The following is a 17,718-nucleotide window of genomic DNA, read 5'->3' on the forward strand; positions in this document are numbered from 1 at the left end:
CTGTGGGGCATCCACTTCCGGGAGAGAGCGGAAGGGGCGGGCTGGTGGAGGTGGGTCAAGATGGCGGTACCTTTGAGGATTCAGAGCGACTGGGCCCAGGCTCTCAGGTGAATCCGGGTCCAGAACTGGGACATAGGAGGCGAGTAGCGGATGTTGCCTTTACGTTAAGGAGCGCCATCCCCGACCCAGGATGTCCATAGGGGTTGCCTCATCAATTGTTGAGGGAACCCTGGGCGTAGAAGAAGTCTCAAAGCCACATGGTCTTTGTTTTTCATTCTCAGAAGAGTTATGTATCCCAGGAAACACGTATGTGTCGTGTGATGGCAGAGGCAGAATAGGATCAATGAGTTGGAGAAAGACAGGAAAACTGAGAGGCAGGAAGACTCTTGGCCAAATAGTCATGGTCATTTAGCAAATACTTACTTATCAGCTATTTCCAAAAGTCCCAGCAATCTGCATTACCAGGAGTCTTGGCATGCTTCTCGACCCCTGCTGCTAAGTCACTTCAGTCGTGTCCGACTCTGTGCAACCCCATAGACGGCAGTCCACCGGGTTCCGCCGTCCCTGGGATTCTCCAGGCAAGAACACTGGAGTGGGTTGCCATTTCCTTCTCCAATGCATGTATGTGAAAAGTGAAAGGAAGCCGCTCAGTCGTGTCCGACCCTCAGCGACCCCATGGACTGCAGCCTTCCAGGCTCCTCTGTCCATAGGATTTTCCAGGCAAGAGTACTGGAGTGGGGTGCCATTGCCTTCTCCTAGTGGTGTGTTAGTCATGTTGTGTGTAGTCCATGGGGTCGCAAAGAGTCGGACACGACTGAGCGACTTTAACTTCACTTCACTTCACAGGTCTTTTCAGGGAACAGTGTAACACTTCAACCATGTCCAGACTCTGACCTAAATAGATGCTCGGCGGAGTTCAGATGTGTACTCTAAACTTAAGGGTGGTTCCTGCCTTTGAGACGCTAACAGCTTAATTGGAATGAACAGCAAACCATTCGTTTATTTATTGTGTATCATATACTGTGCAAGTTATTTTGCCAGGCACCAGAATGAGTACAGCGGTACCGAGATGTTCAGCCGCTAAGTCGTGTCTGCCGTGGACTACAGCCGGCCAGGCTCTTCTGTCCTTGGGATTTCCAAGGCAAGAATACTGGAGTGGGTTGCCGTTTCCTTCTCCAACAGCAGTGCCATGAATGGCAACTGTTATACTAATAGGTTTTAAAAATGGAAACAATGGTGAAGATGAATGGAACATAGTCTCCTGAGTTTAAGAAACTTATGCCTTACTAGGTGGGCTGAAAATAAACCTTTATTACTACAACACCAAATGTGTAATAGGAAGAACACTGGCATTTATTGAGGACCACCTACCTTTGCAAGAACACAAGTCCAGAATCAAGAAGTAAGTTGCCCAAGATAGTGTAGCTAATAAGTGTTTCATGATGAAGTACTTGAGCTTCACTTAACTAACAGGTCTATGCATTAAACACAATCCATAAGTATTTCTTCAATAAAATTTGTCTATGCCTGGATAACATATTAGACTGATTTGTGTAAGTGCTGTGGCTAAACTGGAAATTATATGTTCTTTCTCCCCTTCATTAATAACATCCATTTTGACATTGAGTGAGTCTAATTAGGTTTTTGTTTCTCTTCATAGGAAGGACGAAGGGGAGGCCTGGCTGAGCTGTCACCCCCCAGGTAATATCCTTAAATCTCTATGCCTTCCCTTTAGAGAAAGGATTTACAACCCCTAGGAAAGAGCTTCCTACTTTCTCCTGGCCTAGACTACTTGAACAGTGCTTCAAGTAGTCTTGAGATGTGCTTCAACAGTCTTCAGATGTTCTTGACCATTCTGTGCTGTATGGATGCCACTGCAACTCCTCCGTTCTAGGGGAAGGGCTTCCCAGTGGTGTCCCATTGGGAGCCACAGACATTTGTGGAGACATTGCTGCTGCATCTTAATCAGTGTCTTTGCCATATACTGTTGTATTCTAAGCAGTTCTGTAGCTTCAGCTGTGATCTTCCTGATAATGATTCCTGGGTCTACAGCTCTAGTTCTGACCTCTCTTCATTTTCAAGCAGAGATTGAATAGTTACCTGCTAAACATTTCTGGTTAAAACTCTCGCTGCTGTTTTGAGCTGATCAGATCCAAAATCTGAAGCTGAGCGCTTCTGTTGTCAAACAGGTTTTCTTTCTAGATTTTCTCAGTTCTAGACACTATTCTAGACATTAGAGTGAAAAACCTGGTACCTCACCCTACCATATATAGTTAGTTCCCAAGTCTTCCAAATTTTTCCTTTCAATGACATTCCTGTATTATTCTCATCCATTTGTTTTCAGTTAGTGTGGTAACATTAAAATTTTTTGCTTTTAAATTTGTAAGAAAGCTTTGTTTTGCTGATTATTTTTCATTTTCAGAGACCTTTGACGTCTCTCCATAATAAGATATTCTAGGAGAAACAGAGTTTTAAACAGTTTTCTTTGGAGGAAATTGGTGCTGTGTCAAAGAAAGGTGGTAGCTGGGAGGTCTCAGAATCAAGGATTTTTGTCTTATTTTTAAAGATGGGAACTAATTGGAGAGCAATTAAAATACAGGTTATACATTAAAAATATTCATCTTTGTTTCATTTAAAAATGCTGTGCTTAGTCACTCAGTTGTGTCTAACTCTTTAAAACCCCATGGACTGTAGCCTGCCAGGCTCCTCTGTTCATGGGGATTCTCTAGGCAAGAATACTAGAGTGGATTGCCATGCCCTCCTCCAGGGGATCTTCCTGACCCAGGGACTGAACTCAGGTCTCCCGCGTTGTAGGCAGATTCTTGACAGTCTGAGCCACCAGGGAAGCCCTTTAAAAGTAAATAAATATATTTTAAAAAAAGAAAAAAATACTTAGGTTATAGGTAGAAAAGACGACCAGCTGAAAAATCAGTATCTTAGATGAGAAAGAGATTGAATTAAGTCTAAAAGAGTAAGATGAAAGAAGGTGAGGGTAAGTGTAGATGTATTAATAGATACATGCATAGACCTGGATATAGAAATGTGAAATTTTCTTATAGCCTAAATTTTCTTTGTGATGTTTGAGTTAGAGTCAGCTCTTAAAGAAGAGGATTTTTGTTGTTGTTGTTTTCCCCTGAAATGGCAGTTTTGTTGAAATAAAATGCATGCTATCTATGTGCTAGATGTCAACCATAACATGTAAGGACTATTAGGATTTTGGTTTTTTTTTTAAGATAATAACTGTTTTCAGGTATAATTCACATACAGTAAAGTTTATCTTTTTAAAGTGTACAGTTCAGTGGGTTCTAGTATATTCATAGAGTAGTGTGTCTGTCAGTAATTCTACACATTTTCATCACCTCTAAAAGAAACCTTATGCTGTTTAGCAGTCTCTCTACTTTCTCCCCTCCTCCTAGCTCCTAGCAACCGCTAATTGACTTTCTCTGTGGATTTGCCATATTATGACTCTATTTATCTCTTATAAATAGAGTCATAATATGTGGCCTTTTGCACCTTTCATTTAACATAACATTTTCAAGGTTCATCCATTTTGTGGCATTCGTATGTTTTCATGGCCAAGTAATAGTCTGTAGGGACATATCACATTTTTTGTCCATTCATCAGCTGATGAACATTTGAATTGTTTCCAGTTTTTGGCTGTTACGCAGGAAGAAGGTTTTGCTGATAGGCTAGGTATAGTGAGAATTGGCTGCTCTGGGAACAAAAGGAACAAAAGGACTCCAAAACTACGCAGAGCTTGAAAACTGTGGTAAGTTGGAGCGGTGCCAGTTTGCACAGCTGTGTCCTGTTCTGTATCTGCACTCAGCAGCCTATATGTAGAAATGTAGAAAGGTGAATGGTTAGATTAATCTCACTTTTGTTACAAGACAAGATCTGAGACTCAGATCGTTTCAGTAGCTTTGTAAATGTAGAGAGGTCATTGACAGTGCTGACAGGAGATTGGTAGAAATAATATACCAAAAGGGCCAGACTTCCTAGGATAATTTGAAGCCAGGAGGGAATCATGGAGAGGGACAAAACGCAGAGTTCACTCAACCCTGTTTTTGTGGCATCTTTCTGAACTAACATTTCATGCCACTTCCCTGCCACACCTTCTTCACTAGATCTTCTCTAGTCCAGACTTCTACCCTAGATTGTGAGTTACTCCATTAATATCTTTCAGTGACTAAACTAGTATATTAATTGATGCCTCCTCTCCCCTTGTTCCTGTGTGACAGTTCTTTATTCTCGACATGCCCTTCCCTGACATGGAGTTTCCTTTCCCTTGTGCTCACTCAGTCATGTCCGACTCTTTGTGACCCCATGAACTATAGCCCACCAGGCTTCTCTTTCTGTGAGATTTTCCAGGCAAGAATACTGGAGTGGGTTGCCATTTCCTTCCCCTTTCCTTTCCCTTATTTTCTGCCTAGTTGTATCTTTTAAGATCCTTCTCAAGTCCCACCCTCTCTAGGAAGCTCTCCTACTCTGCATGAATGACTTCGGCATGATGATTTTTACTTCCCTCTTACTCCTAGAATTTAATTTTCATGCACCAGTTATTTACTGAATAATTTGAGCACTTTGCTAGTTTTCTGAACTCAAGGACTCCATAGTCTGGTGGGGAGGCCAGAAATGTAAACAACGTATTGTGGGCTGTTACAGAAACACACACACACACACACACACACAGTGGGCTGTTACAGAACAACACACACACACATTGTGGGCTGTTACAGAACAACACACACACACACACTACAGGAGAAGAATAGAAGAGAACATTTTAACATTTATGTGCAGGAATTTTATTTAGCCTATATTTCTACAAAAGCAGTGTCCTGCTTAAGCAGACTTCCCAGTTATTGAAGCTTAACTCTTTAGTCTGTGTTAATATTCTGTACTGTGGATAAATGCATATGTTCATGTTGATCTTCATCTTTCATCTTGGGGAAATTCCATTTCACAGGCAGTAAAACTGAGGTTGAGATTACTCTAGTAGCTTTACAAATACTATATTATATCTCAAAATCTTTGTTCCTGGCTTTTAGCCCTTGAGTATATTTCTTCCAAATTAGGTTCATCTAGGCTATTTTTCTTTCTACTCACTTCACTACTAACACAAGTACCTACTTTTCTTTCATGAGCCAATTTCCTCCCATATATACAGATGCCTGAATTGGGCCTTCAAGGAGAAAGATGTTTAATTCTTCTTATTTTTTGAAACATGCATCTTTGTCTGTATAGGGAAACCAACTCTGTATGGCAGCCTAACTTGTCAAGGAATTGGCCCTGATGGCATCCCAGAGGTTACAGCTTCTGAAGGATTTATTGTGAATGAAATAAATAAGGTAAGTTTTTATGTCTTCTAGATGGCATCATGTCGAAAACTATGGTAGTATCTTATATATCTACTTTTAATATTTATACTCATCTGTGTATCACTGTCATCTCCATTCCATTCATATAATAATCATAATTTTTATTGCCTTTGAATGTCAGCAGTTTTTCTTTTATACTTAGACATGGTTTTAAATGCAAACTTTCTCTTACGTCTCTTATACTAGTGCTGTTCATTAGTGAGCCACATGTGTAATTTTTTTATTGAAGTCTCATTGATTTACAGTGTTTAAGGTGTATAGCAAAGTGACTCAGTTATGTATATGGATATTATATATGTATTCTTTTTCAGATTCTTTTCCGTTATAGGTTGTTATAAGATATTGAGTATAGTTCCCTGTATTATATAATAGGTCCTTTTGTTTATCTATTTTATATATAGCAGTATGTATCCACATGCGTAATTTTAAATTTTCTAGTAGCCACATATAAAAGGTAAAAAAAAAAGGTGAAATTAGTTTTAATAATATATTTCATTTAACCCAATATATCTAAAATGTTATTTCTACCTGTAATTAATATAAAAAATTATTAGAAATAGTTTACACTTCTTTCTTCTTACTTTTTTTTTCTTATTGAGTGTTTGAGCTCCTTTGTATATTTTAACTTAGAGAACATCTCAATTCAAACTCTAATTTTTTAATTGGAAATACTTGATATGTATTTAGGTTTACAAAAATTTACAGTTGAAAACAGATGATTCATGTACCTAACTAGTTCCAAACATATTTAAAAAGTTTTCCAGAATTGGATCAAGTATCAGTTTTTAAATTAAACTTTAAGATTAAAAATTCAGTCACTCATTTGTATTAGCCACATTTCAAGTGCTCAGTAGGTTTATGTAGCTAGTACCCCATATTGTACAATATAGCATTATGTGTTTGGCCACACCTTGGTGAAGGCCTGTATTATGGTACTTAATATATTGTATTTCTCATCAGTCTTTGAGGTGAGTAGATGGCCATCTAAGTGTTGCAGAACTCATGATCTGACTTTCCTTCTTCATTCTGATGGCTGCAGTCATTGTGCTCTAATGAGATGATTCCCAAAGGGTGAAACAGCCTTTTTTTTTTTTCTTTCTTTGGTGTAATTAAGCTTTCTTAGTTATAAGATGTTTCAGGTGTACTGACAAGAATAGAGTACTTTGTTTTTTACATAAGGTTTTTAGCAAATGTTCATTTACTACCGTCTGTGCGAAATAAGCTACGTGTTTTTATATATTTTTATATTTGTTTTTCATAAACAGTATTGTAGAAAGTGCCAGAAGATCTGAGTCCAAGTCTTAGTTACTGTGACATTTACTAACTATATAATTTTAGACAAATAACTTGGTTACCTGAGCCTCAGTTTCCTCATCTATAAAACAGAGACTGTATTCTACTTCATAGGCTGATTAGTGGGGATTGAGAATGCATATAAAAGAAACTAAGGTATTTCAAAAGTGAGTTATTGTTTATTGTAACAATCCTGTGGGATTAGCATTTTAAATTTCCATTTTACAGATAAGCAAACAGACTCAGGTTAATTAACCCTTGATAATCAAAGCTGGCTAGACTGTGTCAGAATTGAAACCCATTTCTATTAACTTCAAGTATAACACCACCTGGCAAGCCTACATTTTCCCCAGGTGGTTTGTCAGTATCCATTCACAGCCTGGGTGCTGACTTCCTTTGTACTCAGGCCCTTCCAACATCATTGCTAATTATTGCTGAATACCTGCTGGGTCAGACAGTAAGTGCTTATGGTTGAACATTCATGTTTCCTAACTACCATGAGTTACTTTGTTATTTGATGTTGCTGCATTGTCCTGTTAAAACAGATCTGTCATTATGCTTAAAAACCTAACCCCTCAAAAGATAAAAGTTTTGACTTTTAATTTTATCTTAGTGTGGAGTATTCACTCTTCCCCTTCACACTGAATTTTGTCTGTTTTGATACTTCCCACAGCTTTTCTTTTAAATCTTCTCATTAACAACATGAACATTTTCTACTGCTGGAAGATAATTCAACATTTATCTTCCTTCATTGTCTGTTTATGGATTAAAGTGTGATTTGCAGGATTGATGAGCAGGAGAAAGCCACTCATTTCTTGAAATCTTTTATATAATTAACTCCAAAGAAATAAAGTCTTCTGAGAGAAAACCCAGTTCTTCCAGAGGCCGGAACACTAAGCTTTTAGAGCTCCTCATGTCGTTTCTTGGTATGAATATTTAGCCAGGAAAGTTTAGCTGACACTTTAGTTTCGGGTACAGGAGACAATTCCAAATCCAGGTCAGCTCTCTTGCAGCTGTATGGGCTTTGTCATGCGGTTAGAGCAAAAACTCATTTAATAAAAGGCCTGCAGGCAGCCAGGCATAGATATGCTGGCTAAGAAAGGACGGTCCATATAGATAACCTAATTGTCTTTTTAAAGGAATAGAAGATCTGTAATAAGAGAATATTGATTTTCAGTGATGAGAATATTATAACTTTGAAACTATTCTTTCTCATGAACTGTGAAGACTGTGCTTGTTGTACATAAAGAAGTTTAGAAAGTCTTGATTGTTGAAGACATTTTCATTGTCCAGAAGAATTTTCAGAAACTTTTAAGTACTATTGCATAAGGGATAACAGAATAGGGTCCCTTTGGTGAGAGCAGCTCCTCAGCTCTATGTAGGAGATACACACTTAGGGGACAGTGTTAGTGTTCTGCTGATTAGAGTAGGGGATTGTTGTATTGCAAGAATCCTTGAGGAGGTGTTTACCAAACCTGTTATATCTTGGCCTTGAAACACACCAACATGCTTAAATGGTTACAGTCTGCCTTTAGCAAGTCATGTCACTTGAATCTAATGTCTGGTCCTAGGTATAATTTAATACTATGTCACTAGTGGTTTCTTGCTACAGTAGCTGAAATATATGTGGTAATGATTAGGCAGAACACATGGGATACCATAAGACAGCTATTTGGTAATGACCAGTCTATGAACATATATAGTCAGTTTCAGCCTGGGTGGGATTGTAAGCCTGACCAGGGCCTACACATTGTATGAGCATACCAGAATTTACCTACTTTCTTGCTCTGGTAACTATACATGCCAGTAGTCTAACATTCTTTCTGAAAATTCTTGTAGGCAGCAGGTTTACTTTTAGATAAGTCTTTTGTGCCCTAGGCCTGCGGGCTGATGCTGTTGGTCCTGTTTTTTGCCACACTGCTGATTGAGAGTACTGGTATTGGATTTTCTTTATGGAAATTAATGTTCTCATGTTTGTCATTTGTATCTTATTGTTGGTTTGTCTTCGGTTGAAACCAACATAAATACATAATGGCTCAGCAATATCAAATTACATTGCAACCCTCTGCAGTAAAAGGACTGCTTATCTATAGGGGAGTGATAGTTTTATGGGTTGGGGAAAGAGGATTAGAGAAGGAGGGTACACTTAAAAGGTAAGAGTTTCTTTCATCCTAATGTTTTCTTAAAGAAGCTTTATTTAGTTCTATTGATGTAACTTTACTGATGGATTTCATCTTTCCTTCTCTGTTTAGAAAAGCATTCATGTTTCATGTCCAAAGGAAAATGTATCTTCAAAGTTTCTGGCACCATATACTACTTTTTCCAGAATTCATACGAAGAGTGTAAGTATTTTGATAAAATGAGGAGAAAACATAATAACATGTTAGTTTTTCGTTTTATCTGCTTGTCTAGTGCTGTAAACATATTAATAATTAATGTGGTTTTCATTTACTTTGTTTTATAACACAGCCGATAAAGTGCGATATGTTTGGCAAAACTGGTAGTTGGGTCCTTAGAATAAATGTACAAATCCACTCACTGATAATTTTTATTATTATTATTATTATTATTAAAGGGAATCCTCCTACACTGTTGGTGGGAATGTAAGTTAGTATAGCCACTGTGGAAAACAGTGTGGAGGTTCCTTAGAAAACGAAATGTAGAGTTACCATATAATCCACCAGTCCCACTCCTGGGCGCATACCTGGGCAAAACTATAGTTCACAGCGATACATTCAAATTACTGGTAATCTTAAAGAGAGGAATTGTGTGAAAAAAAATTTTTTTTTTGAAATTTTCTTATGTATGCTTTAGTGCTACTTACCTACTTTTGGATAATGATGATAGTACTTGATGTTTGAGTAATTTGCTACTGCTCATATTTCTCTCCCTTTGCCTATAGAAAGAGGCATTTTCTCAAAATTCCAAGAACAGCATATTGAGGGATAATTTTCAGAGATTTTTGTGATAAAGCCCTTTCTAGTACCATAGGCTTTTTGGAAGCAGAAATGAAGGATTATATTAAAGCCTACTGTTTCTTATTGTGTGATACATTTTCAAAAATAGCTGTTTTTACCCTATTGTGAAACAATTATATATTTAGTGATCAAAATTTAGGAAATACAAAAGAAAGTGAAAATCATTCATTTCTGTAATATAAAGATAACGTGAGCTTTTGTTATATGGCACTTACTAATAATAATCAGTGATTTTGCCACTTACAACAACATGGATGGACTTGGAGGATATGCTAAGTGAAATATGTTAAACAGAAAAAGACAAATACTATATGATGTGGAATCTGAAAAATAAAACAAACTAGTGAATATAACAAAAAGGAAACAAACTCGCAGATTTAGAAACTAATGGATATAAATAGGGGGAGGGAAGTGAGGAGGGCCAAGATAGGGGTAGGGAATTAAGAGGTTCAAACTATTATGTATAAAATACATAAGCTACAAGAATATATTGTACAGCACAGGGACTATAGTCAGTATTTTATAACTGTAAGTGTAATATAACCTTTAAAATATTGTGAATCACTATTTTGTATACCTGTAACTTTCTAATATTGTCTATTAACTATAGCTCAGTTTTTAAAAGTAAAATTAATAATAATCATATTTGTAATAGCTAACATTTATTGATTGCTTGATATGTGCCAGCACGATACTTTCCATATCATTATTTTCCTTGATCCAATCTTTTTTCTTTAAATATTTTACCATATAGTACATGCTATTTTATAAGTTATTTTTTATTTCTTATTATTTACATCATTCTTTGTTTATTTTATGTGTATTATTTTAAGAGTCACATAGTATTCCACTGTATGGCTTTACTATAATTTATTTTTCTCATCTTATATTACTGGGCATTCATTTATTTCTAATTTTCTGTCTTCATAGTTTTGATGATATACTTATAGCTAACCCTTTACTCACAAAGGTAAGAAAAAACTAGAGTACATTTATAAAAGTAGAGTTGTTGAGTCACAGGGAATGTACATCATAAGGCTTTTGGTACGCTCTACCTGGCTTCCACTTAACTGATTTATTGAGTCAACTGTCGCTGTGCATTTCCTTTGTAAACCATTCTGATTCATGCTCACAGCACATTTGCAGCTTGTAAGGTCTTTGAGGTTTGCATGCTGACACTACCAGTTAAGTTGTATGCTTACCAAGGGTCAGTTACAGTGTCTGTTGTACTGTTTTTGAAATTATGTTAATTAAATATGTTAAGCCAGTGAAATATAAGTGTGAAAGGCAGAGTGACTATGTCTTTGGAAACTCAGTTTGATTGCTTTATAGAGACTTGATACAGAAGAGGATTTTTTTTTGGCTATATCACACAGCGTGCAAAATCTTAGTTCTTCAACTGGGGACTGAACCTGTGCCCCCTGGAGTAGAGTCCTAATCACTAGACTGCCAGGAAGTCCCAAGAAGAGTTTTTTAAACCTGCTATTTTGGTAGTTTGGACAAAATAAATGTAGTACAGTATTAGGGGAGAGATTTCTTTAAAAAACCCTGGATAAATTTTTGCTCTTAGATTGCTTTGTAAGTGTGACTAAAGATTTGCTTTGCTTTCAAGAAACTAGAAGTTGTGTACCATTTGGTTATAGTTTTTTACAAGAAAGTCAAGTCTTTATAGTAATTAGTGGACTCATGAAAAGATTACTATTTGAGTTAAAATAAAATATAGGGGTATTTTTATATCCTTTTTTATTATTTTCTACTTGTACTGAATTTTCTGACTGATTGACCTACAACTGGGCCCTATCAATTGCCTAAAAAGACTTTTTTTTACTTTTATCGCTTTTGTGCCAGTCTGACTTGACATTCTCTGCTAATGCTGGCTATTCAAATTTTTTAAAGTTTTACCATTGAGGGATGATGTTTCATTGCTATTTTAATTTACATTTCCTTTGATTAATTATGAATTGACCACTTTTTCATATATTTATTGACCATTCTTCATGTCATTTGCCCATTTTTCTAAGTGTGAAATTTTTTCTTTATTGATAAGAACTCTTCTTATATTTAGAGTATTGATCTTTTGCCATGTATTTTGCAGATAGCTTTTTTCTAGTTTATCATTTATTGTTATTTGTTTATAGTATCTTGACATATAAAATATTTAATTTTCTAGATAATAAAACCTATCAATTTATGATGACTGCCTTTGGGATCCTGCTTAGGGTAGTCTGTGATTTTATATATATATAAATATATATATATATATACACACACACATACTTTAAATTACACAGTGTAATGGGTAAGAGCAGGGACTCTAGAGTCAGGCTCATTGGATTTGATCCCCTGGATTTGAATTTCGGTTCTGCCACTTTAACTGTGTGACCTCAGGCCAGTTGTTTAACCTTCCTGTGCTAAAGTGGGAGTAAAAGTATTTATCTCTTAGGGTTGTTGTGAGGATTGAAGCAATTATAATTGGGCCTGGAACCTGGCAAACACAATAGTGTTTGTTAAATACAATTATAAATATGATAATTTTTGAATTTTTATGTTGTATTTTTTACATTTCAAACTTTATTTCTGTTACTTGATTTGAAGTAGGGGTCTAATTTAATTTTTTAAAATTATTTTATTGAAGTATATCTGATTTACAGTGTTTGTAACAATTCTTTTTGAAATGATTAGCATGTTCCAGTACTACAAAATAATCCATCCTTTATCTCAGGGACATGAATTGTCATCTATATCTAGTATTTATAATTGCTCCATTGATCTGTCTGTTCTTTTCCTGTAACTAAGGAATAGATGTTTAACTTTAGACTCTGACTTAGGTTTGTATCCTGGCTCTGCTTTGTCACTTTAGGGAAGTTACTTAACTACCTCTTAAACCTCAGGTTTCTCATCTGATTTCTTACTAATGCTTAAAAGATTTTTGAGTGGATTATATGAAAATAGTATCTGTTACATATTTGGCATAAATAGCTGTTCAGTAAATGTTAATTCTCTTTCCTCCTTTAATAAAAATTTGGAGGAAGGAGACAGCTGGTATGATCTATGATCTACTTTTTAGTGTACTATCACTTTGGGAGAAATGGATGGTTCAGACTTAATTACCTTTTAGGTCGAGGAACTAGGGCCTCAAAGATCTATAACTGAGATGATAACACAATATCCCCATCCCCTCCAGGGAGAGTTTATTAACTGAGAGGGTACCAAACAGTATGTCAGAGTTTCTCAACCTTGGCAGTATTGACATTTTAAGCTAGATAATTCTTTTTCATAGGAGGCTATTCTGTGCCCTGTAGGATGTTTAGCAGCATCCCTGGCCTCTACCTACAAGTGGTCAATTAGATAGCGCCCCCGGTTGTGACAACTAAAAATGTTTATGCATCACCACATGTCCCCCTGGAGAAGGCAATGGCACCCCACTCCAGTACTCTTGCCTGGAAAATCCTATGGATGGAGGAGCCTGGTAGGCTGCAGTCCATGGGGTCGCTAAGAGTTGGATACGACTGAGCGACTTCCCTTTCACCTTTCACTTTCATGCACTGGAGAAGGAAATGGCAACCCACTCCAGTGTTCTTGCCTGGAGAATCCCAGGGACGGGGGAGCCTGGTGGGCTGCTGTCTATGGGGTCACACAGAGTCGGACACGACTGAAGTGACTTAGCAGTAGCAGCATGTCCCCCTAGAAACAAATTGCTCCTTGTTGACACCCACTGTAATATATAAATATAGAACTGAAGACCTCGAGGGGAAGAAGTGGTGAACTCCTTCAGGTGTTCGGAGAACTGCTTACCTTTTGTGGAATAAGTCATTTAAAATCACACACACATTAATTGTTCTTTTATTTTATTTCTTATTCTCTTTCTCTTATTTGAACTCATTATTAGGTGGTTCACCCATTTACTTATCACCTACTGTATTCCAGATACTCTTCTGGGCACTGGAGCTATAGCAATGAATAGAATGGTGGTGTAGAGCCTATATTCTAGGGTGTGGGACCAGATAGGATTTGTCAATGACTTGGATATGAGAGAGAGAAAATGAGGAGTTGGGATAATCCTAAAGATTTGGCCTGAGAATTGTGTAAATTCTGGGGTCATTTACTAAGTGGGGGACAAGTAGTTGTATTGGTAGGAAGCAGAGGGCTTCCCTTGTAGCTCAGCTGGTAAAGAATCTGGCCACAATGCGGGAAACCTGGGTTCGATCCCAGGGTTGGGAAGATCCCCTGGAGAAGGGAAAGGCTACCCACTCCAGTATTCTGGCTTGGAGAATTCCATGGACTGTATAGTCCATGGGGTCGCAAAGAGTCAGACACAACTGAGTGACTTTCACTTTCAGGGGAAAATAAGGGTTCTGTTTGGACAGGTTAAATTTCAGGTGTCTTTTATAAAGCCAAAGATAGGTGCCACATGAGTCAGGAAAGATGTTTTGCTGTGTTACTTTAGGGATTAAATTGATTTCAGGGTGAGTAGGAAAGTGTTAAATGTGTTTTGTTTCTGAGACCCTGTGAATGGGGACAGTAGTTGGTCTCCTTGATATAGGTCAGATGGCTTTACTTTCTTATCTGTTGATGAGGTGCTTCATCCTTATTCCCAAACTGGGATTAGGTATTTGTTGAATAGTTACTATGTACATAGCCTATGATTTGTGTAAGAAAGTGGTGCTGGACATGGTTCTGACACTTGTAAAGCTCATCATGTAGTTGGGAAGCCAGAACAGAGTTGAAATTGACAGTACTGCTAGTCATTGTCAGGCCAAGGATTAGGGTGGTAGCGGTGGGAGAAGAAAGGTCTGAGAAATGTCTCCTAGACATGAGTGTGAAAGCAGAATCCACCAATGAGAAGCTAGGGGCAGAATGGGATTATTATGAAGATCAAATGATTCAGTGTATTTGAAAATGTTTTATAAGTGATGAATCGTGATATAAATGTTAATTGTTGTCATAATCCTTAAATTGGAACTACAGTTAAGTTAACAGTCCTTTTATTGAGGAATCAAAATAAAGAAGAGAAAATCTTAGTGTTAGAGCTGACCTATATAATCCCTTTAGTTTTGCCACACCTATTCATTATGGCTTAATTGGCATAGAAATGTAAACTGGAAAGTTGAATAACTAAAGCCAAAATTCCTACTTTTTAAAAAATAATTTAGGTCATGTGAGAATCGTAGTTGCTGGGAATATGGCTGGAATTATATATCTCAGTCTTAAATTTCTGGAATATTTGCAGCTGGGTTTTTTTTAATATAAAGGGGATAATACATATGCATGTATATGAAAAAGACTTGGCATTCTAATCATGGCTTATTCAGGAAATGATTCCTAATACTGAAATTGCATAAGGGAATCTTAGAATTTTCTGTTCAGTTCAGTCTCTCAGTCGTGTCTGACTCCTTGCGACCCCATGAACTTCAGCACACCAGGCCTCCCTGTCCATCACTAACTTCTGGAGTCCACCCAAACCCATGTCCATTGTGTCAGTGATGCCGTCCAACCATCTCATCCTCTGTCGTTCCCTTCGTCTCCTGCCCTCAATCTTTCCCAGCATCAGGGTCTTTTCAAATGAGTCACCTGTCTGCATCAGGTGGCCGAAGTATTGGAGTTTCATCTTCAACATCAGTCCTTCCAGTGAACACCCAGGACCAATCTTCTTTAGGATGAACTGGTTGGATCTCCTTGCAGTCCAAGGGACTCTCAAGAGTCTTCTCTAACACCACAGTTCAAAAGCATCAATTCTTCGGTGCTTAGCTTTCTTCACCGTCCAACTCTCACATCCATACATGACCACTGGAAAAACCATAGCCTTGACTAGACGGACCTTTGCTGGCAAAGTAATGTCTCTGCTTTTAAATACGCTGTCTAGGTTGGTCATAACTTTCCTTCCAAGGAGTAAGTGTCTTTTAATTTCGTGGCTGCAGTCACCATCTGCAGTGATTTTGGAGCCCAGAAAAATAAAGCCAGCCACTATTTCCACTGTTTTCCCCATCTATCTGCCATGAAGTGATGGGACCGGATGCCATGATATTCGTTTCCTGAATGTTGAGCTTTAAGCCTACTTTTTCACTCTCCTCTTTTGCTTTCATCAAGAGGCTCTTTAGTTCTTCACTTTTTGCCATAAGGGTGATGTCATCTGCATATCTGAGGTTATTGATATTTCTCCCAGCAGTCTTGATTCCAGCTTGTGCTTCTTCCAGCCCAGCGTTTCTCATGATGTACTCTGCATAGAAGTTAAATAAGCAGGGTGACAATATACAGCCTTGACGTACTCCTTTTCCTATTTGGAACCAGTCTGTTGTTCCATGTCCAGTTCTAACTGTTGCTTCCTGACCTGCATACAGATTTCTCAAGAGGCAGGTCAGGTGGTCTGGTATTCCCATCTGTTTCAGAATTTTCCTCAGTTTCCTGTGATCCACACAGTCAAAGGCTTTGCATAGTCAATAAAGCAGAAATAAATGTTTCTCTGGAACTCTTGCTTTTTCGATGATCCATTCGGTGTTGGCAATTTGAATTTTCTGTTACTTGTTCTGAAATACACAAACACAATTAAGGTTTTACAGAGGCAGTGTGAAGTAGTGAATGGAAGCATCTTTGCTTTTCCTTGAATCCTTCTGGTGCATCTTGGAAGTCTGTCTTTTGTGTAAGTGGGTTCCTAAGAATCAGGAGAGGTATCTTAATTTTAAAGTAACATAGCAAAAGGTGGAAACTATGGAAATGATACGGGAATAAGGGACTTTACAGTTATATAAGCTGCAGGAGGTTATATATGACTACAAGAATATCTTTTTGTTTTGAGAAATAAAATGTTTTGGCTCTAGCCTTTTTGGCAGATCAGCGATGATAACTCAGCCTTCATATGAAATACATGTTCTTTGGATTGGGAAGCACAGGCTTGAAGAAGTCTTAGAGGAGTGTTAACTGAGAGAGGTTTATAACATTTCAAGGAAAGAAGAGCATTTCATTATTTGTAACACTGGTTACAACACTGGTTTTGTCTTTTGAACAGATAACATGCCTGGACATTTCCAGCGGAGGAGGCCTTGGTGTGTCTTCTAGCACTGATGGAAGCATGAAGATCTGGCAGGCTTCCAATGGAGAGCTCAGAGTAAAGGCTTTGGATACACTTTTAGGGTGGTCTGAGAAACCTTAGACTGGGCCATGGAAAGAAGAGTGGCCCATTCTGAAAATGTAGGAACACTACACTTTGATTGGTCTTTATTCTTCCACTTGTTAATATGAGAACCAGGCTCAAGTTTGATGATTTGCCAGAACAAATTGGGGCTGAAACGGTGGGAGAGCCCAGCTAGTGAATGTCTGGATGGTACCTTGATATGAACTGCCTTCAGTGATACATTTCTAAGACAGAGTACATAGGCTGTTAAACTGACTGTATGGCTGAGCCTCTCAACCTGTACAGAGGATTGTAAGTAAAAGAGCCCTCAAACCTCCTTAGCTCCTTATGTGTAGAAATAGATTTATGGATAGTTGCGAGAGCTCTGGAGATCAAATTCACAACATCTGTAGCCAAAGTCCAGGAAAGGGAGCCAACAGCTCCTAGAACATTACCTGGTAGACAGATGAACTAAACAGATTCTTTGGATCTCTTTTGTCTTAAAATCCAGGATGTAGATGTATCATTTAAGGGACCAGGGATATGGGAGGTAAGAGGACATCAAGGGATGGACAAGAGAACTAGCATGGAATTCTCTTTTGTTTTTCCAGAGAGTATTGGAAGGACATGTGTTTGATGTGAATTGTTGCAGGTTTTTCCCATCAGGCCTTGTGGTTCTGAGTGGGGGAATGGATGCCCAGCTGAAGATATGGTCAGCTGAAGATGCTAGCTGTGTGGTGACCTTCAAAGGTCACAAAGGAGGTATGAAGAGTGATTTTTCCTAAAGGCTTCTGTAATTAGATCCCCAGAAATGAAGCACCAAAAAGATAGAATCTAGTAATCCACAAAAACAGAAATAATTTATATAACTGGCTATTTAAGTGAAGTGGTATTTCCCCAGGGATTAAAAATTCCTTTCTTACCCAGTTTTGTTATTGCTATCTAGAACTAACTGTCCTAC

At 37.8% G+C, this 17,718-nt stretch overlaps 1 protein-coding gene across 1 annotated transcript in view; it reads left to right on the top strand.

Moving 5' to 3' along the window:
• Window positions 1–45: 45 nt before the first annotated feature.
• Window positions 46–17,718, top strand: part of PAAF1 (proteasomal ATPase associated factor 1) — a 40,693-nt gene continuing 23,020 nt past the window's right edge. The window contains exons 1-6 of the mRNA XM_068988497.1: window positions 46–107; window positions 1,661–1,701; window positions 5,245–5,348; window positions 8,924–9,013; window positions 16,653–16,751; window positions 17,369–17,519. Coding sequence (XP_068844598.1) covers window positions 61–107; window positions 1,661–1,701; window positions 5,245–5,348; window positions 8,924–9,013; window positions 16,653–16,751; window positions 17,369–17,519 — 532 coding nt within the window. The 5' untranslated portion in view covers window positions 46–60. The remainder of the gene's footprint in view (window positions 108–1,660; window positions 1,702–5,244; window positions 5,349–8,923; window positions 9,014–16,652; window positions 16,752–17,368; window positions 17,520–17,718) is intronic.

Source organism: Capricornis sumatraensis, chromosome 16 (genome assembly GCF_032405125.1).
Source record: "Capricornis sumatraensis isolate serow.1 chromosome 16, serow.2, whole genome shotgun sequence".
Taxonomy (NCBI): domain Eukaryota; kingdom Metazoa; phylum Chordata; class Mammalia; order Artiodactyla; family Bovidae; genus Capricornis; species Capricornis sumatraensis.